General features: G+C 47.7%; 2 protein-coding genes across 4 annotated transcripts in view; both read left to right on the top strand.

Annotated features, from left to right (window-relative positions):
• MBD4 (methyl-CpG binding domain 4, DNA glycosylase) overlaps nt 1-1,399 on the top strand; it is a 201,609-nt gene extending 200,210 nt beyond the window's left edge. For all 3 annotated transcript variants that reach the window (XM_081801731.1, XM_081801725.1, XM_031032137.2), the window contains exon 8: nt 799-1,399. In XM_081801731.1, the coding sequence (XP_081657857.1) occupies nt 799-876 (78 nt within the window). In that variant the 3' untranslated portion in view covers nt 877-1,399. The remainder of the gene's footprint in view (nt 1-798) is intronic.
• A 659-nt stretch (nt 1,400-2,058) lies between these two features.
• On the top strand, nt 2,059-25,772 carry EFCAB12 (EF-hand calcium binding domain 12). The gene is made up of 9 exons (XM_006740234.3): nt 2,059-4,387; nt 9,483-9,931; nt 12,394-12,576; nt 14,332-14,488; nt 16,793-16,986; nt 18,368-18,581; nt 21,587-21,746; nt 23,222-23,278; nt 24,348-25,772. Exons 1-9 carry the CDS (start codon nt 4,336-4,338, stop codon nt 24,604-24,606), a joined length of 1,725 nt encoding a protein of 574 aa, XP_006740297.2. The 5' UTR covers nt 2,059-4,335; the 3' UTR covers nt 24,607-25,772.
• The last annotated feature ends 365 nt before the right edge of the window (nt 25,773-26,137 follow it).

The raw sequence follows: 26,137 nt of genomic DNA, 5'->3' as shown, positions 1-26,137 counted from the left end.
GCACGTGGTGGCATGGGTCTTTTGGCAGCAGGGAGAGGCTCCAGAGATACTCGCAACTCCGTAAAGACTCCTTGGTGTGGCCTCTGACTGACCTCCAGCAGTTTGTCACTTCTGGCCCTGTGCTGTCATTCTCATTCATGTGTGGTCTCTAAGCCTGACCTGGTTCTCCTCCTGTCACAGTCATACTAGCCTTCAGAAATATACCACTGAAGGAAAGCAGGCAGGTTTGGGCTTGGAAGGTATGCTTGTTGGGTTTCTCCTACTGGTCTCAGACTGCTTTTATGGTAACTGGGCCCTACTTCAGCTACCCAGTCAACTGAGTATGCCCTGCCCACAGATATCCAGAGGGTGTCCTAGCAGCAGTGGTACCGCCAGGTGGCCCAGTACACTGCCCTCTTGGTCTGTGACTCACCTTAAAGCATTCAGCCAGTAGGTCTGGCCAAGCCCATCCCTGCTCCACCGTTGATTGTGATCTGAGCAATCCATGTAACTCTCAGGGTCTATAACCTCCTTCTGGGAAATGGTATATTAGTACTTGACTCATGTTATCACCACCCCACATGGTAGGTCACGGTGAAGATCAGTACTAAATTGGAAAGTACTTTGTGAAGGATTACCTTAATGTAAGGTATAGTTTTAAGCATTCATGAAGCCAGTTAGGCTAAAGGTTATAATTTTCAGGTATGCTATCATAAGGTATTTTTCCCCTACCGTACCTTTAAAAAGCCCATTTAAAAAATGTATTTCTGACGAACTTATATAAGGCTTCTGTCTCCTAATGTGTTGTATTTCTTCCAGGTGCACCCTGAAGACCATAAGTTAAATAAATATCATGACTGGCTTTGGGAAAATCATGAAAAATTAAGTCTGTCTTAAAATTCTTCGAAATTTTCAAACTCATTTTTTATACATTACCTTGCACTTGATTCTTAAGAGCTCCATTAACCACAACCAACTGCCTTTACAGGTATATAGATTGTAATTAGTCCAACTAGAAATATAATGTAAGTTTTCTTAATGTGTGTAACACTGGTAGATCTTTGCTACTGAACGTACTAGAACATGTTTTGAGATTTTTTTTTTTAAATAAATTGTTATTTGACAAGAATCCTAAAAATGTAAATGACTTTTCCAATAATAAAATGTGATTCAAAGTTGAAAAAAAAACTTTCATAAGTTCTCAGTAATACAAAGCAGATTTCTATCATTGTTGCTTAAGGAAAGATTGAATTTTCTGTTCTCTTTCTATAAAAATGGAATTACACAGTTGTTATATAAGATGCAATCAAAGAGTTTACAGCCAAATATGTAAGAAAAGATATTATAGGGTATGTTAGGCAGTTAATTTATATTTTTATATTTTACTTAAAAAAAAGGTAACAATAAGATTCTTTTGTCATCATGTGTACTTGACGACTCTGTTTTAGCATCCATTTGATAACCTGTGAATATCTGCCTGCAGCTTTGTTTCAGAGTGTCAGCTTCTGGCTCATGCATTTTACCTTGACCCCCTTGTGAAAGCTCGAACATTTACCCATCTCTCAACCTGATGGAGGACAGGACCTTCTAAGTTTTGTATCTTTTTTTTTTAAGATTTTATCCATTTATTGGAGAGGGAGAAGCAGGCTTCCCACCGAGCAGGGAGCCCAGTGCCAGGGCTTGATCCCAGGACCCTGGGATCTTGACCTGAGCCAAAGGCAGACACTTAACCAACCGAGCCACCCAAGCGCCCCTTGTGCCATTTTTAATACAGGTATTACAATGTTGTAGCTCAAATACTGAAACATTTACCTTAGAAAGAACTCATCAAACAACAATAACAGAAAATCCCAAGTTGTTAAGTCTCATTTACCAATTGCCATTTTAAGGTATAATTTGAAAATTAAATTGATTGAAGAAATGAAAAGTAAATTGTTGGGGGGGAAATCGGAGGGGGAAACAAACCATGAGAGACTATGGACTCCGAGAAACAAACTGAGGGTTCTAGAGGGGAGGGGGGTGGGGGATGGGTTAGCCTGGTGATGGGTATTAAGAAGGGCACGTATTGCATGGAGCAGTGGGTGTTATACACACAATGAATCATGGATCACTACATCAAAAACTAATGATGTACTGTATGGTGACTAACATAAAATAAAAATTTTTTTTTAATTTTTAAAAATTAAAAAAAAAAATAAATTGTTAGGGAAACTACCTTTGTGGTCGGGTGGAGTGTGCTGTAGGACAAGTTGGTTGTTTCCACTTTAGTGAGCTAGTTTCAGTTTTTGGAGAGAGAGAAGGATTTTGACCAGAGAACGGGAAAACTGGCCATATCCCCCCCAACAAGGCAAACACCCACTTTATAACATCCCATCACATCTTTATTTAGCAATCCTCAACATAGCATTTACTAAATGCAAACCCTGTGCTTGTGAGAGACACAAAGATGAAAAGGTTCTGTAAAGGGGTGCCTGGCTGGCTCAATCAGTAGAGCATGTAACTCTTGATCTCAGGTTTGTGAGTTGGAACCCCCCGTTGGGTGTAGAGATTACTTAAAATAAGATCTTTGGGAAAAAAAAAAAAAAGGTTCTGTAGAGACATGTGATCTCAGGGAGAGAGAAAGGCACACAAAATAATGGAAGGGAACAAAAGGAGTAAGTTGTAGGGGCAAGATGCCCAAACCCTGCAGCTAAGAGTATAGAGGGCCCTCTGAAACGCTGGGCCCCAGCTGGGATTGGGGGCTAAGGCAAGCTCACCAAGCCTAGGACATCAGGTGTGGCTGAATGGCAGGGCCTGCGGTCAGATACCCTGGGGAGTATGAGCCTGTGTGGACACAGCAAGGGAGCTCCAGCCGTGGCCATATCTGGCTTTTCTCCTTTGGTGCAGGTGAGGTCGCCTGCCCTCTGTACCTGTTTCCTCATCTCTTTCAAAAGTGATAGTGAGGCTATCACCACTCATAATAACTTACACAGTTATTATAATGATTATTGAGTTAATGCATGTAATTGCTTAAACGGAGCCTGGCTTATAAAAGTGCTGTTAATGTGGCTCATAGGGATGGTCTGAGTGACTACCTCAGGTTGAGAGGGTCACAAAGATAATACAATTCGTTGAAGATGGTACCTTATGCAGACTGAGCGCTCAAGTGTTTGTTTTTTAAAACTTTTTATTGAGACAAAATTCACATAATATAAAATTCATCATTTAATCATTTTAAAGTATACAATTAAATGATTTTTAGTACACTCAGCAATGTTGTGCAGCCATCATCACTAACTCTAAAACATTTCCAACCCATTAAGAAGAAACCCCGTGCCTGTTAGCAGTCAAACCCAAAGCCACACACCTCACCTCCAGCCTCTGGCTATTGCCAATCTGCTTTCTGTGTTTATAGATTTGCCTGTTCTGGGCATATCTTATAAATAGAATAATATGTGACCTTTTGTGTCTGGCTTCTTTCGCTTAACATAATGTTTTAAAGGTTCATCTGTATTGTAGCATGCATCAGTACTTAACTTTTTTTTTTTTTTAATATTTATTTGACAGAGAGAGAGATAGCGAGAGCAGGAACACAAGCAGGGGGAGTGGGAGAGGGAGAAGCAGGCTTCCCGCCCAGCAGGGAGCCCCATACGGGTTTCCATCCCAGGACCCCAGGATCATGACCTGAGCCCAAGGCAGATGCCCCAGTACTTAACTTTTTTATGACATTCCATTGTGTGGACAGAGCACATTTTGTTTATACATTTATCAGTTGATGGGCATTTCAAGTGTATATTATTAATATTCCTGTTATCAGGTTTTGTATTTCTAAGCCATGGCACCCTGTCATTAGGGGGCAAAGCATACTGCTTCTATTTGGCCAAGACTCTGGGTTTCTACCACCCCTCTGGAGGAGGCAGGGCCTGTTCCTTGGATGAAAAGGAAAGACGTGGAGGCCGGCTCAAGATCCTACAGCTTTCAGGACAACCAGGGATTTATTACACCAGGTTCAGGGGCCACTGGGCCATACTAAGAAATCCTGTCTTTCGCCAAGCTAGGAATTCTGCATGGCTGCGATTGCCTCTCAGGACCCGCAAAAGGAGAAGCACGGGGCATTTGGGAGTGGGAGGGTCTGCCTCCGCAACCCTCCTCCTCCCGCGGACTTCGGAGCGTGGCAGCGTTCAGCCAATCAGCGCAGGGCGTCTGTAGTCCTGGCAACAGTAGCTTCTAAGCTTGAGACTTCAGGGTCTCTTGCAAAATTTGGAATTACTGTTTTTTGGTGCTCCCACGCAAGCGCGCGCGCGCGCGCACACACACACACACACACACACACGCATTCATACACACTCTTCAGCGCCCGCCCGCGACGCTGTGACCATGGACGACGATTCCCAGGAAACGAATGAGTCTCTGTTCCTGTCGCTGCTCGGTAAGCTCCAGGGAAGCAGCGCCGTGCAGATGCGTGCAAGTGGGGTGAGGGCAAGGACGGGGGCAAATATCTCATTGTGCCGTCCCCCCCTCTAGATGAGGGGTTGCCAAGGAGTCGGGGGCAGGTCATGCACATTTCTCAGATTTCCATGCCCAGGCTGGAGGTGTGGGCCAAGTTGCCTTGGTCTGAAATCAGAGGTCCAATCTTTGAGCCCGGGAAAGACATCCACAGCCCTCTGGCTCGCCCTCTGCCCCACTTCTCTGCTGGATATTAATGTATTGGGTACTGGAGAAGCATGGAGAAAGCTATCAGTCCTCAAACCTTCCACGATAGCCTGCTGCTGCAAAGCCCTGCAACTTCAGAGGTGAAGGACAGGCAGATAAATGGATAATTACAGAATAAAGGGTGGATGCCAGGCCTGGGGATGACACCCAGGAATAAAAGGTCTGCTAAGTGTAGAGGATGGAGAGGAACAGTTCCAAGGTTCTGGAAGAGATCTTTACACTGGGGTCTAAATTAAGGATACAAGGAGTTCTCCATGCCAAAATGGGGAGGAAAGGCATTCCAGGCCAATAGAACCACATGCAAAGAGGCTCAGACATATGGTGTCTTCAGGAAATTGCTGGTAATTTGAGTGTTACTGGGGATGAGAGTGAGAGAGGTCAGAAGGGGCAAGATCATGAAAGAACTTGTGAGTTAAGAGATGGAGAAGCCACTGGGAATGACAGTATTGTATTGGGAGCATCAGCAAATGCAGAGTGAATAGGCAGACTCGGAATACTGGAAGCACAGATTGATGAGATCTGGGGCTGTCCAAAATATCCAGACCAAAGATACTGAGAGGTGAGGGAGCGTGGTCAGGCTAGAGGGGACTAGAGGGACTCGGGGGCTGAGTGAATAGGAAACATGAAAAGAACAATCCAAGATGATGCTCAGGTTGGTAGCTAGGGTGACCTAGAGATGGAGGTGGCTTTCACAGAGATCAGGAACCTAACAGGAGGAACAGATTCAGTGGAGACAGGACATGGAGATCAGTGCAGTCTTCACTGGTTGAGTCTGAGATACTTGTAGGCCATCCAAGTGGAGATGCTTTAGGAGCAAGTGTATAGAAAGTTGCAGCTAATTTCAAGTCATAAATATTGGTGTGGGTGTCCTCAGCATAGAGAAGGTCACAGAAACACGAGAGTAGGGGAGATTGTTTGAAAAAAAGAAGAAAGCCCAGGTATAAACCTGGAAGGCACCAATTTTAAGGGGTGGGCAGGAAAAGAGAAGCCAAACAGCAAGTGGCTTGAGAGGTAGGATGGAACTTAGGGAGAGATTTGAATCAGAGCCAAGACAAGACAATTTCAAGAGAGTTGAATTGTCTCCAGATACCTGAAGGGCTGTCCCACTAAAGAGGGAACAAATGCGTTTTCTGGGGCATCAATGGGGAGGACTAGGACCAACGGAAATTCCAGGGAAATGAAATCTGGGTCAATATAGGGAAGTCTTTTCTAGCAATCAGAATTAGGCATCCACAAGGCAAAGTAGAGAACTCCCTGTCGCCAGAGGTGTATACAAGCAGAGGTAAAATCTGCCAGGGTCATTGCAGAAAAGAGTTCCCTGACCTGGGAAGGCAAGTGGACTAGTTAGCTTCTGAAAGCTGTCCTCACAATCTCTTGGGGACATTTTCACACAGTCTCTACCCACAACTATGTGGTGACATCTTTTACTATAAGAGCCCACATCACTTTCCTACCAATGGACACAGGACCCCAAAGATCACTAGAATGGAAGCTCTGTGGTGTGGTGGGCATGTGACCTTTGATAGGGTAGTCAGGGTGACTTTGGGGGGATGCACTTGGGCTGAGAACCATATGGTGAAAAGGACGCAGCCAGGGGAGATCTTGGGGAATCCCATGCTCTTCAGAGGGCACAGCAAATGCCAAAACCAAGTTGGGACAGAGCTAGGAGAGTTGGACAAAGAGAAAGCAGGCCTGCACAGCTGGAGCAAAGTAAGCAAGGGGGAGAGAAGTGGGAGCAGGACCCAGGTGAGGACAGTGGTGTAGGCCATTGCAGGAGGGGGTTGCTTATTCTAGGGGCACTGAGAAGCCATTTCAGTGAAGCCATTGAAGGGTTTCAGAGGGGAGTGACTCGTGACTCTTCTGGCTAAGGGAAGATCATGGATTTGGGGTCTAGTGAGGACCCAGTGGCAGTGGCAAGGCCAAGGAGGAGCATATTTTGAGTGTGTGCCCATGGTTGACGTGGTAAAGTTTAAACCCCTTAATCTGGCATTCAAGATGATTCCAACTTCATTTCCCATTAACTTCCTCCTTCACACACAATGTGCTTCCAACTCGTGGAACTATAGTAACCCTAAAATCTCCAAAGCCCACCCCTAAACTTTCCCCACGCTGGCCCCTCCACCCCTGAAATCTGAATCCTTCTTGAAGGCACATGTCAATGCCTCCTCCTTCACAATGACCTCCCGGGTTCCTCCATCAGCATTTCTCCCCCAACTGAGAGCATCTTGTTACCCCTCTGGTTACCCCACCTTGTTCCATGCCAGTGCTCTGTGGTTGGGCATCCAGCCTCATTTGGATCTGCACCTGACCATGCCAAGTACTGCATGATTCTCAGCAAATACTGGTCTGATGAATGGCTACATTCTCAGCTATACCCAGCTTCTTGTCCTCATAGAAATGATAAATGGGTTGTTAAGAAGTGCTCACTTCTGTCCACATTAATGTATACTCATTATTTTGTGACCATGAAAGAAATACATGGGCATTGTAAGGAGACGTAACAAATGTCCTGAATGTTCACTTTGTGCCAGGCTGGGCACCAGGGATACATGGGAACTAGGACACAGTCCTTAACATTGGAAAGCCCACAGGCTGTTGGGAGAGAAAGACTCAGAAAGCATCTTCATCCAGAAAAATATGGTAAATGCTATGATGGGGATGGGCATGGGTGCTATGGGAACCCAGAGAGGGCATGAGGGTGGTGGTGGGGGGGAAGGCTTCAGGAGATGGTGATGCCTAACCTAAGTCTCGATGAGCATTCCAGAGAGAGGAAATAGCATGTGGCCAGGGCAAGGGGACCAAGGAACTGTAGTCAGCTCAGTTTTGGGGTACAAATACAGGGTGAGCCCAGAAGGAACAAGAGAAGGAGCGCATTAGAGAGGCTGGCAGAGGTGGGTAGGTCTGGTGGGGCCAGATTAAGGAGATTGAATTTTATTTTGGAGGCAATGAAAGGGTTTTAAAGCAGGGGAGTTTGGGTTTTAGAAGGAAAATATGGTGACAATATTTTTAATAATAATGTTATATCCCTACTGAATTTTAGAACATATCTGTTATTCATTTGATCTATCCCAGCTCTGCTACTAATCAACTGTGTGACCTTGGGCCTCTCAGGGCCTTAGTGCCCTTGTCTGTAAAATGGTATAATCTTAGAGCTGACCTGTTAGGTCTGTCCATTTGACATCCACTCATTCACCAAATAATTACTGAGCTCCCTCCATATGTTGGCATGTGGAGGTGCTGGGGCTCCAGCAGGGAACAAGAGAGATGAGGTCCCAGTCCATAGTCTATTGAAAAAATAAACATCAACCAAGTAATTACACCAGGGATTTCAAACACAAATGTCTGCTTGAAGCACACATTTAATAAATGAACTGATGTGTATTTGAGACAACAGAGAATGGTAGGGACTACGGAGAGGGCATGCCCCAGCCTAAAGTAACTCAAGCTGGAAAATTTTAAGGAATATGTCAAACAAAACAGGACCCCAAGCCTCATTCAGCATGAGGGCCACCTAATTCACATACCTGTGATAAGTGGTCCAAATGAAAATATAGGTTATATTACGCAGAGATAACATGAGGATATAACAGAGCTTGGGAGCTGGAGAGGTAACATGTGGTCTGAAGATGAGGACTGAGGAGGGGATGGATGGGGGAGGGAGCATTTCTGGCAGATGGAACACGTGGAAAACCCTTAGGCAGGATGGAGCTTGGACCATTCAGGGATCATTGAGAGAAGGTCAAGGCATCTGGGATATAGTAAGGAAGGATAGGCAAGTGATGAGGTCGGAAATGTTGACAGAGGAGGGTCATGGGACTTTGAAAGTCATGGAAGCGTTTCAAAATAGGTGAAGGGTGAGTACATTAAAAAACAAACAAACAAACGCTGCACTTACTATGAATAAAGCACCTCTAAAATGGACTGATTCTAACCATCTCCACCACTCAGTAAAGTAGGTACCCTCTTTCTCTCCATTTTACACATGAAGAATTGAGACAGAACTGCTAAGTAATTTGCCCAAGATCATGCAGCCATGAAGCAACAGAGCCAGGACAGGGCTGGAGCATTCTGGCTCCAAAGCCTCTGCTCGGATGATCAGACCAAATCAGAATGGCATTTTTATTTTTATTTTTTTTAAAGATTTTATTTATTTATTTGAGAGGGAGTGCATGCACGAGCAGGGTGAGGGGCAGAGGGAGAGGGAGAAGCAGGATCCCCATTGAGCACAGAGCCTGACCCAGAACCCAGCTCAGATCATTACCTGAGCTGAAGTTAGGCACTTAACTGACAGAGCCACCCAGGCGCCCCCCAGAATGGCATTTTTAAAAGATCATTCTGGAGGCGCCTGGGTGGCTCAGTTGGTTAAGCGTCCAACTCTTGGTTTCGGCTCAGGTCATGATCTCAGGGTTGTGAGATTGAGCCCCATGAGGGGATCCTCACTGGGTGTGGAGCCTGCTTAAGATTCTCTCTCTCCCTCTCCTTCTCCTCCCCCCCCCGCCCCCGCTCATTCTCTCTCTCTCTCAAATAAATAAATAAATCTTTCTTTAAAAAAAGATCATACCGATTGCGGCCGATAAGGAGTACTGGGGTGGGGTGGGACGAGTAAGATTAAATAAGAAAAAGCATATAGAGCTCTTAGCATAGTGCCTGCCACCAGGAGCGCACAATCATTATTATAGCAAAGCAATGATAAAGCCAGGCCTGGAACCCAGATGCCCTATCACCCAGCCTGCTGCTATAGCATTTTTCTTTCCTGAGGATTCTGTTAGTCCTCTTTCTGAAAGAAACTCACCTAACACTCTTCCCCCAAGGACTCTGCCAGTCTAAGACCTCGGGTGATGATGAAAATGCCAGCAAGGACTCCATATTCGATCCTGAACCAGTCACTGCCCACTGCTTCAAGCCGTACAAGCAGAAGGATTTCCACCTGCCTCAGGGCCGCCGGCGGATCATCATCTTGCCCCAAAACAAGGATCCGATACCCATCAATCTCACGGCCCAAGCCCAGACTCCCCTACGGCCAATCTCCAGCTTTAGAGCCCTGGGAGCCGGGGACATCCCAGGGCAGCCGGAGGACGCGAGGACCTGGCTCAGCCAGAGGCTGAAACTTCGGCAGAACCTGGAGTCATTTGGCGACACAGAGAAATGGCTGCAGAACAAGCCTTGCCTCACCCCTTCAGAGGCCAAGGTCTTATACATGATCCAGAAGGAGCATGAGGCCCAGTTGCTGGCCTGTCTGACTCCTACCAGAGCCACCAAGGTGAGCCGCCCCATTTGCTGATGAAGACACTGAAGGTGTTAGGGGCATACTGTCATGGCATTTCATTCCCTTGGGTTAGGCAGGATAGGGGTCGTTCCCCCCATTTCAAAGAGGAGCAAAGAGAAGTCCCCAAAGGGAGGTGTATTGGTTGTTTATTGCTGTGTAACAAATGCCCCCAAACATTTAAAGCCGCGAATGTTTATTATCCCACTGTTTTTGAGAGTCAGGAATCTGGAGGAGTTTCGCGGCTGGCTCTGGCTCAGTCTTTCATCTCAAGTGACTGGCACGTGCCACAGACATATCTGAAGGTTTGACTGAGGCAGAGAGATCTGCGTCCAAGCTAGCTCGCTCATGTGGCTGTTGGCAGGGGGACCTCAGCTCCTGGCCACGGCGACCGCTCCATAGGGCTGCTTGAATGTCCTCACCACCTAGCAGCCAGCGTCTCCCAAAGTGAGCCGTCCAAGGGACTAGGCAAGGAGGAGGCCTGCAATGCCTCTTATGACCTCATCTCAGGAGATAGTAGTTTCAGGAGAATCACATGATCACTTTGACCGGATGCTATTTGTCAGAAGCAAGTCATTAAGTGTTGTCCATGCTCGAGGGGAGAGGAATCAGGCTCCGTCTCAGGAGGGAGGCTGTGACTCTATCTTAAAACCACCTGAGGAGGGATAATTCCTGGCATTCCATCTATGGGGCATTTTATTTTTTATTTATTTATTTTTTTTTTAAAGATTTTATTTATTTATTTGACAGAGAGACACAGCGAGAGAGGGAACACAAGCAGGGGGAGTGGGAGAGGGAGAAGCAGGCTTCCCACCCAGCAGGGAGCCCCATATGGGTTTCCATCCCAGGACCCCAGGATCATGACCTGAGCCCAAGGCAGACACTTAACGACTGAGCCACCCAGCTGTCCCTATGGAGCATTTTAAAATACTCATTGTTCATTCATTTGTTCATGGACACATGTTTGTTAAGGGCCAGTACGTGCCAGGCAGGTGCTCCTAGTGCTACTGTGAGGATCACAGTTGTGAGGTTGGAAGAAAAAGGAGGAACTCCCTTTTATAAATACAGAAATAGAAGCTCAATGAGGCCAATCAATTGTCCAGACCTATAGAGGTAGTTAATGGAAGTCAGTATCAGAGCCCTCATCCCCCAGTGCTTGCTCTCTGTGACATTTCCTTGTAATGCAAACACTTGAAATTTCTCCCAGGTCAGGTGAAGTTGGGGTAGGAGGTCGGATAACTTGGGTTTAAACCTAGCTCTGCTACTTCTTAGCTCTATGATCCCCAATCTATTAAATGGGGATAACCATTGTACCTACTTCCTAGGGTTGTTGTGACATCTAAATGGATGAATTTATATAAGGTGCCTTGGACAGTGCCGGCCATAGAATGAGCACTCAATATTATGTCTGCCATTTTGATTACTACTGCAGTCTCACTGATGTCAGAGTCAGTCCGTGGTGTAATCAGAGTCCAAACCCAAATTTCATAGGTCTAACACACCCTTCCTAACAGCAGCACAGTGTCTATGAATAAGCACTAGACTTGGGTTAGAAACCCAGCTCTACTGCTCAAGGGTTGTGTGTCCCTGGACAAGTCACTTCACTTCTCTGAACCTGTTTTTTCAGTTGTAAAAAAAGGGAAAGTCATACCTAATACCTAATTTACAGCATCATTTATTCATTCAGCAAACAATGACTGCCTATCTGCCTAGGGCCGGGGGTCTTTTTCAGTAAGGGGACGGGAGGTAAGGGTATGTAGCTTAAATAATTGCTTTTGAGATGTTCAGATGTTAATGGGGGAGGCAGACACATCAGTTGGATGACTACAGTTTGCTACAGGCCATTAATAGAGGGAGGTCCCAAACACAGAGGAGCTATAGACTAGGGAACAGAAAGGCCCTTTGTAAACTGTCAGGTGCTGCACTAAGGTAAGGGGGTATTATTCTGAAATATATATTTATTTATTTATTTATTTATTTATTTATTTATTTATTATAAAATATATAACCTGGAATTAAAGGAAGATGAGGATTTGGAACAGTAGAGAAAGAAGGAAAGGTATTCTGGGCAGGAGGCCCAGTGGGAGCAAAGGCTGGGAGGTAGGAGGATTAGAGAGCCCTGTCTGGCTCCAGGCAAGGGCATGTGTTTTGGGGCACTGAGAGCCCAGAGGGATTATAATCCTGACTTGTCTGACAGGAGACATGTGGGTAAGAATGAAATGTCAGTTCTCCTAATGTCCAACCCTCTTGTTTCTGATGGGAAAACGGAGGCCCAAAGATGCAAAGTATCTCTGGCGACACGCAGTTGCCCTGAATCCAATGCTCCTTGCACTCCACCTTGCTGTCTGTTTAGAGCCCCTTGGCCCCTCTCTCTCCCTGTTCTAACTCTGGGAATCACGTGCCAGCGGCCTGTCTCCCCTGAATTCTCCCCCTCTGCCCCACTCTCTTGCCTCTTTCAGAAGAGCCCCCGGCCTTCCCGCCAACCTGTGCCCCAGCTCCGACTACCCAAGCCCTCCGCCTTGGCCACCTTGTACTCCTACCTGCGCAGCCGCAAGATCAAGATCCTGGAGATATTTAGCAAGGTGGACCGGAGTGAGAACCAGAGGATCTCTAGGGAGGAGTTCATTGTAGCACTGAAGGCGGTAAGTGCCTCCCATGCTCCCTCCGGGCTGGCCCGGGTGGGGAAGATGTCCATGCACCCTGCCCCCGCTGCTGCCTCCACCCAGGTCCTGGACCAAATGAAAAGTAGACACAGGGGACTCAAACCATCAGCCTTGTTACTTATAAAGCCAGCTTGGAAAATGTGGCATAACTTGTGGTCACATCAGACCCCTAAAACCACCCCTGCATGGATCTGACCTTGAAAGCCCCTCTCTGAGTGGAAAGCCTGCAGAACTGACCCCATAACCAGTCAGCTGCCTGAGGAATCACCGTCTTGCCCATCGGACCCCAGAACTGCGCACAGAGATGGCTGGGCCTTCAGTCTTGCCTCTAGAACCTTCTAGACCTTCTCCAACTGTCACTGGCACATGATCATATAAAGGTCTGTTAAAATGCAGCTTCTGACTCAGTACCTCTGCGCAGGGCCTGAGATGCTGCATTCTAACAAGCTCCCAGTGATGTGTATGGTACTGGCCCACAGGCCACACTTTCAAGGGCTAGCCAAGATTTTAAGTTAATTATAAGTAAATAAAATTTTAAAATCCACTTCCTCACTCACACCAGCCACGTTTTGAATGCTCAGTAGCCACACGTGGTGAGCAGTTCCTCTATTGGACCGCACAGATATAGAACATTCCATCATTGCAGAAAGTTCCATTGGTCTAGTAGGGGTCTACTAACTATCGCCCAGAAGTCAAATCCAGCCTGCCTCTGTTTTTGTAAATAAAGTTTTATTGGAACACAGCTACACTCATTTGTATGTATTGTCATGGCCACTTTCATGCTACGTTGGCAGAGTAGAGTAGTTATGACAGAGACCATATGGTTCATGGAGCCTAAAATATTTACTATCTGGCCCTTTATAGAAAAAGTTTGCTGACCTCTGGTCTGCATGAAGTAAGCTTTTATATACTTTGAATACAAGCTACCTTTACAAAACACTTTAGGAAGCTGAGTGGTACATCTTTTATGGTTTTAAATCATCATCAGTTTTTACACTGTTGTTTCATAACATGTACTCATCTAAACAACCTTTCAAAACATGAAAAAAAGATAAAGCATTTTTAATCATCATAATCAAAAAAGATAAAATATTACATCCTTCCATCCCAGGAAAATTCTGACCCTCTTTAAGGAAAGCTCAGTGAACTATGACTGCAGTCTAAAGAAGCTGAGGAACAAAATTATATTTCCTTTAAAACTTTTCTTCTTGAATATTTGGTTTTGATGGCAAGCATTATACTACAAAGTTGCTCACTGTCCCTCAAAGAGTAACGTGCTTTGTACTTCTGATCCTATTTTACTTCAGTTAAGGGAGGCTTATGTATTTCTCATGGACAAGGATGGTAGACGCGAAATCCTTTTTCCAGTCCAACCTGGGAAAACTGGCACTGAGGTTGGTATGGAGTGGGGTGGTGGTCCGGAAGGAAGAAGTAGCAGACTTTGCAAAGATGGTGGCTTATCCGGATTGGGTTTTGAAGGAGAAATAGGAGTTCTTCAGATAAGTGGAAACGCCTGAATAAAGGCAGAGGGTGAGAAAGCGCAGAGTGTGTTCAGGGCCTGGGAAAGGGCTCTGAGCTCCTGCGGCAGAGGCCTTGGGCATGAGCTGAGGGTGGTAGTGGATGGAACGAGAAACTATTCAGGAGAGGTGGGGCCAGGCTGCTATGGGTTTGGCCATCCAGGCAGGATGTTTGGATGGAGCCCGCCCACCTTTGTGGCTTCTCCTCTCTCCTCAGATTGGAGTCCCTCTGAAAAACCAGGAGGTGGAGGATGTTGTGATCTATCTCAGTTCTCTGGGAAAGTGCAATGGCATCACTATGGATATCCTGGTCAACAACTACAAGCAGTGGTCTTTGGCTCAGCAGAGAAGCACCCTGTCAACTGCAAGGGAGTGTACGTATCCACCCCCACCCCCATGTCTCCATTTCTCCATCCTGGAAGCAAGCACGAGGGAGGCAGCCTTGGCTTACTTCTTGAGTGTGTTCTCCAACTTTGGCTTACCATGGGTGGGCCAAGCCTTTGGAATTCCCAGGCCCAGCGATCAACTAAAGAGTAGATATTCTCTCGAGTGCCCACCTACCATGTCTATTCGAAGATGAATGAGGCCCAGCCCTTGTCCTTTTTCTTTTTTTTTTTTTAAGATTTTATTTATTTAGGGCGCCTGGGTGGCTCAGTTGGTTAAGCGACTGCCTTCGGCTCAGGTCATGATCCTGGAGTCCCTGGATCGAGTCCCGCATCGGGCTCTCTGCTCGGCAGGGAGTCTGCTTCTCCCTCTGACCCTCCCCCCTCTCATGTGCTCTCTCTCATTCTCTCTCTCAGATAAATAAATAAAATCTTTAAAAAAAAAAAAGATTTTATTTATTTATTTGAGAGAGAGGAGAGAGAGAGCCTGTGTGTGAGTACAAGTAGGGGGGAGGGGCAGAGGGAGAGGGACAGGGACAAGCAGACTCTCCGCTGAGCAGGGAGCCTGACATGGGGCTTGATTACAGGACCCTGAGATCATGACCTGAGCTGAAGACAGACACTTAACCGACTGAGCCACCCAGGCGCCCCGGCCCAGCCCTTGTCCTTAAGGGAGGATTTTCAAAAGGTGGTTTCAGCCCACCAAAGCTTACCTGATAGACTGAAATCTGACCCACACAGAAAGCCCTTCCATTTGTAGTGGGCCCAAGGCCTTCTTACTATTAATCTATATTTTACTGATAAAAGTTAACTAAAGGGGCGCCTGAGTGGCTCGGTTGTTAAGCGTCTGCCTTCGGTTTGGGTCATGATCCCAGGGTCCTGGGATCGAGCCCCACATCGGGCTCCCTGCTTGGCGGGAAGCCTGCTTCTCCCTCTCCCACTCCCCCTGCTTGTGTTCCCTCTCTGGCTGTGTCTCTCTGTCAAATAAATAAATAAAATAAAATAAAATAAGTTAACTAAAATTAAAAAAAACCAACTATAAAAAAAAACCACTAAAATTCAGAAACCAGAATTAACACATGTTTAGAGTTTACTGGAAAGTCTACTTTGATATCTACTATCAGAGATATTAGCAGGGTTGCTGTGAACAGTTGTGTGAGTTGTGCACAGCTCAAGTTCCATTTGCCAGGCCATGTGCTTGTGGAACCACATCTATCCAAATTTAGCACAGAGGCAAATCAGAAATGGACTATCCATGGTGCTGGCTATGAATTTACTCTACAACACAAGGGTACATCATGGTTCTTTATAGCTTAGTGCCATTGTTGTTGTAAAAAAAAATTAAAATTGAACTACGGATAAAATTAAAGCCCTCTTTAAACTTCCACCCAGGGCACCTGGGTGGCTCAGTTGGTTAAGCGACTGCCTTCGGCTCAGGTCATGATCCTGGAGTCCCTGGATTGAGTCCGGCATCGGGCTCCCTGCTCGGCAGGGAGTCTGCTTCTCCCTCTGACCCTACCCCCTCTCATGTGCTTGCTCTCTCTCATTCTCTCTCTCTCAAATAAATAAATAAAATCTTTAAAAAAATAAAAAAATAAACAAAAAAAATAAACTTCCACCCACCATTCCAGAGCCCTCCCCAAATGTAACCAAATATAACATATAATAACAAGTACAACAATATAACATATCCCCAAATATAACCTTTCTTTTTCTAAATAAAATAAATCTTGCTTTGCCCCCACCCATCAGGCTGGGAGGAGTTTCATTTCAGACATGTTGGTGTGGGGTGTTCCTTACCCTTTCTGAGGTCATGTGAGAGCCCTGCGGGCGGGGGGTAGTGGAGGGGTTTCCTTACCCACGTGAAGATTTGGGCCAGGGCCTCTGGAGCCCAGGTCCCACTGAGCTGGGCGCTGAGTGTCCTCACTAGTTGGCTCTTTTGGAGGCAGCGGGCAGCTCCCATAGAGACGCTGTTCCACAGGCCTCCAGAGCTTCACCCACAGTACAGCACAAAAAAAGGTCCTGTTTGCTGTTTGGTGGAAACAGGATACTAGAAGATGAGAGGGGCAATAGGAAGGCTGGGGCCATGGTGCAGGTGAGGGAGGAGGCGGCCTTGCATGAGGGAGGCCATAGTGGAGGAAGAGAGAAGGGGTACCTTCAAGGTCCATCTCATATGGCACTGACCGGCTACATGGGAAGTGAGCAGAGGGGTGGCCGGCACCTGCTTGGTCACATCAGTTAACTGCTCGATGGATTCCCTAGCTGGGCCTCCTCTCAGTCTCTCGGTCCTTTCAGATTACAGATCCGCCAAGCACAGAGGTTCCCCACAGAGTGCATCCAAGAAGCAGATGGATTTGGCCCCACAGCCTCGCAAGATGGACCTGCTGACCGTGCCCGTGGTCGACACCCAGATGGAGGCGCGGCCCATGACCCTGGAGGAGATGGAGGATGTTGGCAAGCGGTACCGCGAGAGGAAGCGGCAGCACAAGGTACCCGGGCCAAGGGGAAGGGCATGGGGCTGGGCGCCTGGACAGGTTTGGGTTCAAGTTCACTGCACCTGCGGGCTGGGGCACTCCCGGGAGCAGGCTTCTTCATCTGATAATGAGAACAACACCTACCTCACGAAGTTTCTCTGAAGATGAAATGAGATCATGTTTCCGAGAGTATGGAGATCCCCGCTCTCATTCTTTACCTGTGACTTTGCATCCTGAGACCAGGGCTGAGAGCTGCATCTTCATCACAGCTGGAATCCAAGTGCCCGGCACAGGGCCTGCCACCCAGTGGGCACTCCAGAAACACATGACCAGTGAAGGAAGAATGAATGGCATGAAGGAATTCACCCAACAAATATTTATCGAGAGACGGCACTGGGCCAGGCGCTCTTTCAGCAGAAAACAAAACAGCCCCTGCCTTCAGGGAGGCAGACAGTATTAGTATTATACTATATATAAATGCATATTTTATTATATACAATAAATAGAATAGAAAGATATATTATAATACTATATATTAAATTAACTATATATTAAATATAATAATATAATAAATATATAAATATATATTCTATGTATTATATATATAGGCATTGTAAGTGGTGCTATATCAACTAAGATCTGATTCACTTACATGACAAGAAAACCCCAACATCTTTGAGCAGGGATCAGCAAACTTTGTAAAGAGTCAGGCAACAGCTATTTTAGACTTCTGGGGCTCTATCGTTTCTGTGGCAACTACTACCCAAAAGCAGCCACGGACTGCAGCCACTAAACAAATGAGTGCCTCTGTGTTCCAAGAAAAGTGTCTTTATAAAAACAGGTGCTGGGCCAGATGTGGGTTGTGGGCTGTACTTTGCTGACTCTGGTGTTAGATGCTGCGAAAAAGATAGATTTTTTTTTATTTCCTTGCAAATAAATAAATAAGAAGGCCCAAAGTGGCTCCGCATTCCGCAGGCCTCTTCTGCTCCGCTCTGCCATCCTTGACACGTGGCTTCCACCTCAAAGGCACAGATGTCTGCACCTAATTTAAATCCTGGGGCAGCCAAACCCGTGGATGCCATGGTTCACTAGGACATCTACTTTGTACCCTACTGCACACGTGATACAGTGACGTGCAGCTCCGCGTACGGGGCTGTGCACACCGCACTGCTCGCCTTAACTGGAGCCATTCAAGCGCTCTTGGGGGGTAACCTTGACCATGTGTGGTTTTTCTCCCAAGTCACTGACTTCAGAGCCTGAACTTTGGTCCCGCCCTGCATCCTTTGCCATTTCCCCTCAGTGGGGAGAGGGAGGTGAGGCTCCACATCTGCCTTCTGGCCAGGAAGAAAAAGACAAGGTGGAGGGAAGTGTGTGCCAACCTCTGTTCTCTTTGCAGCTCAAGATCCCCTCCATCCAGTACATGGAGCGGTGCCGCCTGGTGCGCAGTGGGAACAAGCACTTTGATGAGCACTGCCTGCCGTCCACCATCCACGGGGAGATGAGGGAGCTCATCAACATGTCCCGCAGGGACACCTTTCTGGTCTACCTGCAGTGCTACAAGCTCTGTGAGTACTATGGCCTCCCGCTGACAGAGGACGTCCTCATGAAAGGTGAGGGCTTTCGGGGCTGGCCCGTGGGAGCTTGCCAAGAGGGCCCAGAACCCGGGCGAGGGTGGCGTCACCTGAGGTTTCTCCCTCCCCAGCTGACATGCACCCAGCTAAACTGCTGTAGACTGTGGTGGGGACACTGAAGGAGGGGGTGGAGGGGAGGAACAGCCCAGTGTGTTTTGCTGTGAGATGGGATTTCTAGAATCCTGGAGGTACCCAGGCTCCACAGACCTAGAGGTCCGGGTTCCCCCAACTGAGCTGCTAAGCATTCTAGAACAGGAGTTCGGGGTGAGGGAGCCCTGAAGTTGCGCAGAAAGGAACAGTCCCAGTTTCAAAGAGGGAGATCTGATAGAAGTGATAACTGCTATGCTGTATTGAGCTTTTCCAAAACCACTTCCTTAGGTCAGGTCTGCTTCTTGGTTCTTCTGCAGCACGGAGGTAGGACTGCACCAGGGGCCAAATTCTGCTGAGGCCCTTCGCTCTCTGCTCAGACCCCAGGACTGGGCCCTGAGATTTCCACACTGGTCTCACCCTCTGTTTGAGGGAGAGCTGTGTTTCCATATATCCAAGCAGGATCTGAACCCTCTCCATCTCTGGGTAGAGCATGTGCTTCTTAGAGATGGGGATGCGGATGGGGATTGCCCTATAAGCCCCCGATGACCACACAGCAATGCTGGTGCCCCAAATTTGTGAATTTATAAATTTAACGGGCAGGTCTCACTTTGTGCCTTAAAAGCACAAAAGAGCAAGCTGCGCTTGAGGGCAGCGTTTTCCCAAGTGGCCAGGAAGGAACCATGGCCAAACTGAGAAGTGTGGCTTTCAGAGAAAGGGGCACACAGACAGTGGTGTGACTTCCCTGAGAATAAGTTAACCGTCACAACTGACTGTTTCCATCTTTTTCCCAAGAGAGACAGAAGCAAGTGCACAATGCATAGGGCCCTAGGTCTTGTATTAATTTGCTCAGGCTGCCACAATAAAAATACCACAGACCAGGTGGTTTGAACAACAGAAATTTGTCTTCTCACACTTCTGGAGGCCAAGATCAAGGTGCCGACAGGGCTGGTTTCTCCTGAAGCCTCTCTCCTGGGCTCGCAGGATGGCCACATTCTCGCTGCCTTTTCACAGGGTTTCCCCTCTGCACACTCATGCCCCTGGTGTCTCTCTTGTGTCCAAATCTCCTCTTACAAGGACACCAGTCAGATCAGATTTGAGCCCACCCTCGTGTTAGCCTGATCACCTCTTAAAAGAGCCTCTCTCCAAATACGAATTCTGAGGTTTTGGGGGGTTAGGGCTTCAATATATGAATTTGGCCTTGGGTGGGGGGACACAACTCAGCCCATAACAGGTCTGTACAACAGCGTGTGGCCAAAAGCCTCCAGAAACACAGGCAAACCAACCTAAGTGGTCATTGTCTCCTGGACGTGCTGCACCCCCTCACTTGGGCAGCCATTTGCTGCCCACCTGGGCTGGGAGGGCAGAGGCAAGAAATCCTGCAGCTCTGGACACGGACTTTTTGCCACATCATCCTTCCTTCCTCCTTCCTCAGGGAGCCTCATCTTCCCTGATTGTGTACATTCCCTGGTCTTGGCTAGTGGTGAAGCTACAGCTAACTGTCTTCTGAACGCAGGCAGGCTTACCACGCATGCACCCGGGACTGCCCTGTGGGCCAGGCCTTTCCTCTGGATGTGCCTCCTTTGTCCCCTCGGAACCCTGAGCCGCTACTGATTCCCTCCACTGCTAGATTTTGCTAGCTCCTGGGCCTGTCAACTGTATTGGCTGGAAGGATCCTACTCACGGGCACACAGGAACATCCGTGGGTGGCCTTCCTTTTGCTTCTGATTGTTCTAGATGGAAAAAAACTCTAGTCCATCTCTGACCACTATCCTGGCCACTATCTATTGGCTGTCTCTGTGACAGAGACCTGCTCCTGCTGTGAGGAAAGAAACTCAAACGTTGGGACTTCTGGGTCTGTGTTTTAGACTAGAGCTTGGTGGGCTCCGATTCCAGGCCTCAAGCTCAAGGGCTAGAGTTTTAAAACTTTGAGGCATTTTCCCTCTCCCCAGTGAATACAGCTTTATTGTTTTTCTCCCCCCCAATATTATAGATAATACTTGCTCACTTAAGCTTTTTTTGAAAACAGAAAGATAAAAATTTCCCCAGCTTGAGTTGACACCATTAATATTTTACTGATTGTCCTTTCACAGACCTCTTTTTCTTTTCCATTTATACAAAATTTTTATGTAAATTATTTTTAAATTTTATATATATATCTTTAAATGTAGTTTTAAAAAATCCTGTGTACCTTTTTAAAATGTTGATGTTGCATATGTCCCTTCCCTCTCCCCTCAGATAACCAGCATTAATAACCTGGAGTGTAAACTTCCATTGCTTTTTTCTAGAATATGAGTTAGTCACGTGTTACCATCTTGGGACAAGCACTGCTCAATGGCTGCAGGAAGACAGAGCCCAGTGTTTTTTGTGCTCTGACTTCTTAGAAAAGTCTCCCGAGGATATCTGTGAGACTAATTCTAGGGGAGGAGAAAACTGTCATCGACTAGGTCTAAGTTAACCTAGTGAAGTCTTGGGTGAATCTCCCCTCCTCCTGTGGGTTCCTGACCAGCACAACCTCTGCAGAGTGGGACATGGGGCTGCACACTCCATCCTAACTGCACCCGGGCCTTGGGGCCGTGGCTGACCTGGCTATAAACAAGCTCCCCCATCTGTAGTCCAGACAGCGACCAGCCCCACTTCCTGACACCACACTATGGTTTTATGCCACATCACCATTAGGGGAAGGTAGGGGGAGAGTCTAAGGGACCCTCTGAACTCCTTTCACAACTTGCTGTGAATCTACAATCATTTAAACAGAAAAAGTTTAGAATGTATATAAGAAAAAATCTTTTCAAACAAAAATGTCAATAAAAAAAAAAAAACCCTCCTCTGCCCCAAAGGCTCAGGGCAGAGAGGGGTCCTGGGCTGACAGGTCACATTTCTCTTGCTGCTTGCAGCCCTGCTGTACCCGGGGGACAAGATCATTTTCCAGAAGGACCAGGTGCGCCCGATCCGACAGCCGGGAGGCTACTACTCAGACTTGAAGATCTTCAGTCCCAATCTGACCCTGCTCAAGTTCCAGGGCTTCAGCGAGGCTCTGGCTAAGAAGGCTGACAAGCTGAGTGTCAGACACCCCCCCGCCGCCGTGTCCCCTGTCATTTGCCTTCTGTTCTGTGCCACTCCTTCAGCGCTGGGGGTGGGATGCTGGCCTATTTGAGGTGTCATGGTGCGCCAGGGCCTGTCCAAGCATGCCCAGCATGTCCAACCCCACTGGTCACCTGAGGTTGGCCGATGTCCGGTGTCACCTCGGCACATGTCTGAGGGTGGCAGCCTCCTTGCCTCCCCCCTATACAGCTACTCTCCGACCACATCCTACATGATCTCAAGCTCTCTAGGAAAGACGAAAAAGAGGGCCTTCTTCGAGAAATAGGGAAGGCCCTTCACAAATCGTGGGCCAGCTGTCAGGGGCCCTACAGAAGACAGGGGTGGCAGTCCCTTCTTTGTCCTGCCTTCTCTGGCAAGAAGTGGGCTTGCAGCCCTTAGGAGAAGGAAAAAACTCTGCACTGGGGCCTGTCGCTGAGCCTCAGACCAACCTGAGTCCTCTCTAAGGAAATGTCCTTCTTTGGAAGGAGGTGACCCCTGGGCAGGTGAAAAGCCAGCATCTATTGGTGACTGCAGACTGGAGAATGAGCAGCATCCCCTAGGAGGGATGGGGCTAACGTGGGATGAGGAGGGGCCAGCTGACCACAAGGGGGAGGGGATAAGGAACTGCCCACATTCTAGATCTCTGCTAGCTGCCCACGGGGGCCGTGTGGCCAGAACGGATAGGATGCAGCAGAGCCAAGCAGAAATCAGACAAGCTGCAGGTTAAGTGGACAAGATGCTTCACTGTTTGAGCCTCAGCTTTTCATTTGTTAAATGCGCATACCAGCTCCTGGGTGGCTGACTTCCATTTCTGCACCATGAACCTAGGGAGTGGGTGGGAACCTGAGAAAGGGACTCTTGTCCATGCTTAGGTAGGCCACAGCCATAACGGATAAAGAGAGGGCCCGAAGGGCAGGGATGGATATTTGTTTTATCTTGCTACTTGAACTGTGTTGTCAAAGATTCTGAGGCCAGATGCAGGCCTTCTGGGAAAGAGTGATGTCTGTGGTCGATTAGTGATGTCTGCCAGGCCCAAGATTTGGGGAGTTAGTTTTCACCACTCTTGTTCCAAAAGCTGGATTCAGCCTTGGCAGAGGAAGTGGGAGTCAGGGGCTCCCAAACAATTCAGATTATTGAGCATCTCTCAGCTACCCCGGGAGGTGTTTGTTCTGGGTAATAAGAAGCAAGAGGCTCTGCAAAGGGAAGTGACCTGCCCAGAGTCACCCAGCCAGCCAGGTTGTGAGCCCAGGCCTGGCTGACCAAGCCCACTGTGTGTCCCACTGGAGCATGGAGAGACAGAGTCAGGGTCCCACCTCAGGTAGAAGAAACTCTCCTTTTGGAGCTCTGGTTTGGACTCACAGACAGGCCCACCCACATGTACTATCTGAGGTCCCATTAACTTGGATTTCCCCTCTCCTGACAAGAGAACTTCCTCTCTTATCCACTAGGAAAACATCGAAGAAAATCAAGAAAATACACTTTAAGGAGTTTGAGGAATTCACCAGGTCTGTAGCAATCATCCAACTCTGGAAGGGGGTGGGTGGGAGGGAGGACTTTGGAGGAGGTGCCTGAGACTCTGCATGTTGCATGGTGCACAGTATCTAGGGCTCAATGCCCAGGAACTGAGAAGGAGTAAAACTCTTAGAGTGCCAGGCAGACACTGCCGTGGTGTGTTCTGTGTTTTAGCTCATTTAAATCCTCTTAACAACCCTATAGAGTGACTCTTAGCATACCCATTTTACAGAAGAGGAAACTGAGGTACAGAAAAATTGATCTTACTCAAAGTCACCCATCTATTAAGTGGTGGAGCAGGGATTTGAACCCAGCAATGCTGGCTCCAGAGGCTATACCCTGACCCTCACATGAAAATGGTATACACTTAAGAATATGGGTTTTAGGGGTGCCTGGGTGGCTCAGTCATTAAGTGTCTGCCTTTGGGGGGCGCCTGGGTGGCTCAGTCGCTTAAGCAGCTGCCTTCAGCTCAGGTCATGATCCCAGGGTCCTGGGATCGAGCCCCGCATCGGGCTCCCTGCTCAGCAGAGAGCCTGTTTCTCCCTTTCCCTCTGCCTGCCACTCTGCCTACTTGTGCTCTCTATCTCTCTGTCAAATAAATAAATAAATAATATCTTAAAAAAAAAAAAAAAAGCGTCTGCCTTCGGCTTAGGTCATGATCCCAGGGTCCTGGGATCGAGGCCTGCATTGGGCTCCCTGATTGGCGGGAGCCTGCTTCTCCCTCCCCCACTCCCCCTGCTTGTGTTCCGTCTCTAGCTGTGTCTCTCTCTGTCAAATAAATAAATAAAATCTTTAAAAAAAAATTAGAGGCAGCAGATTAGGCGTCAAGCCCGCGCTCTGCCACTTGCTCACTGCGTGGCTTTGGGGAAATGACTTATCCTCCCTAGGCCTTCAGGTCCTCATTGGTAAGGTAGACAGGATAAGAGAACCCACTGACCGCATGGAGCCGAAGGACTTAGCTCAATGCTACCCCTCCACTCTGGTCACAGTTGGTCTGCTCTGCTGAGCAGGGGCCCTGGCCCTGGCTAGTCTGCCATGACACACTTCTGTCTTCTTTTCCAGGAAGCTGAAAGTGAAGAGCCCCACAGGTCCACAACGAACTCACCCCAATTTCTTCTGGCCGGGTCACCTGCTGGACAAGCTGCAGCTCTACCTGCCCACTGTGGCCGTGGACCGGAGCCTGGCACTCTTCAGTTGCGTCCAGCCCCAGCCCCATGCCTACTCAGCCACCTACCACCCCGACCACTGGTGGCCCATTGGGAACATGAACTACATGACCTGTGCCTATTACGATGCCCCCAAGGTCTACTACATCAACTAGAGTGGCCAGGTGTTGTGGGATCCAGCCATCCTCGGGCTGTGGCCTGTGCCTTTCGCAGCCCAGAGCCACAGTCACGGGGGAAGTGTCGAGAGCCAGATAAAAGAAATCCTTTCAGTGGAATGGTGTGGAGCCAGCTCTCGCTAGAGCAAAAGTATCCAGGGTCTCAGAGGGCAGATGTACCCGGGAAAGAGATGCAGTTTCTGAGTATTTCCCTGTCTTGACTTCTGCCCTTTTGAAATAAACCGGGTTGGAGTTTTTTTCATGTCACCTGTGATCCAGCTGATGTGACTTCTTGCTCAGGAGCTGTGGCCAGACAAATGTTTGGAAAGCTGGGGTCCTGAGCCCGGGGCACTAGAGCAGGAATATTCCCAGGGATCCTGGCAAGGATGCCTGCATGGCACCTCCAGCTTCTTGCCCTAGGATCTCAGGGCTCATGGGAAAGCAGCTGGCACTGCGGGTACCCTGTGCCCTTCTCTGTGACATACAGTGGCAACGGGTCTCTCATCCCCCAAAGATGGAGCCATTTTGGTTACTGCTTCTCAAACCTCTTGGGTCTTTCACAGTTGGGAGACATGCTCTCTAGTTCATGAGCCCTTTGATTAGCCCACCTGACCCCATCAAGACCTTTTCCTTCACAATGCACATAATGTGGGCTGCTATTAGGCTGAGTGATTTCATGCTCTGCATCCCACCTGACTTCCCAGAGCCTGCAGGATAAACAGGATTCATGAGGTTTGGTATAGTCCTAGGCACAAAGGGGTGCCAGTCTCAACCTTATTGCTTGCCAGCTTTGTGACCTCAGACAAGACATTTCACATTTCACTCCTCTGGGTCTCCTCAAATGCCCCTACCCTTTACAGTCCAAATCTCCTGAAGGATTTGTCAACCCTTTCTTCCCTTCTCACTTCTCATCCAATGAACAACACAATCCAGTGTAGCTTCTGTCCCCATCTGGTCCCTGGAACTACTATCTAGATCAGTGGGGGTGCCTGGGTGGCCCAGTAGGTTAAGCGTCTGCCCTTCAATTGATCAGGTCGTGGTCCCAGGGTCCTGGGATAGAGCCCCACATCCGGCTCCCTGCTCAGTGGTGAGCCTGCTTCCCCCTCTCCCTCTGCCTGCTAATCACCAACCCCCCCCCCCGCCGCCGCCGCTTGTGTGAGCTCTCTCTCTGTCAAATAAATAAAATCTTAAAAAAAAGATGATACCTGTATTGTGTTCAAATTGTGGAATCAAGGTGCAATTTTTTTATCCTGAAATGTGATTTTTTACAACAATCTTAAAAACAAAATCTAAGTAAAACAAAACCAAGAACAATTTAACACTAAGCAGGTTAGCCTAATGATTAGAAGTGTGGATTTTGGAGTCGAATCCCCAAACTTCCCTTTCTACATGTATAAAATGGGGAAAATAATAGAACTACCTCCCAGAATTGTAAGAAGGAGAGTAAAACCCATTGAATGATAGCTGTTACAGTCTCATTGCTTTTTTTTTTTTCAAGATTTTTATTTATTTGTCAGAGAGAGCACAAGCA

The sequence above is a fragment of the Leptonychotes weddellii genome, chromosome 1 (genome assembly GCF_054177405.1).
Source record: "Leptonychotes weddellii isolate Sample4059 chromosome 1, ASM5417740v2, whole genome shotgun sequence".
In the NCBI taxonomy this organism is placed as follows: Eukaryota; Metazoa; Chordata; class Mammalia; order Carnivora; family Phocidae; genus Leptonychotes; species Leptonychotes weddellii.
Note: the sequence above shows the minus strand (reverse complement) of the source record. Positions and strands in the feature narration are given on the sequence as shown.

Excerpts from the sequence above, each read along its gene's own strand:
- EFCAB12 (XM_006740234.3), top strand. The coding sequence starts at position 4,336 with ATGGACGACGATTCCCAGGAAACGAATGAGTCTCTGTTCCTGTCGCTG. Across the intron at positions 9,932-12,393 it reads CTCCTACCAGAGCCACCAAG|AAGAGCCCCCGGCCTTCCCG; the intron begins GTGAGCCGCCCC and ends TGCCTCTTTCAG. Across the intron at positions 16,987-18,367 it reads AGAGGAAGCGGCAGCACAAG|CTCAAGATCCCCTCCATCCA; the intron begins GTACCCGGGCCA and ends TTCTCTTTGCAG.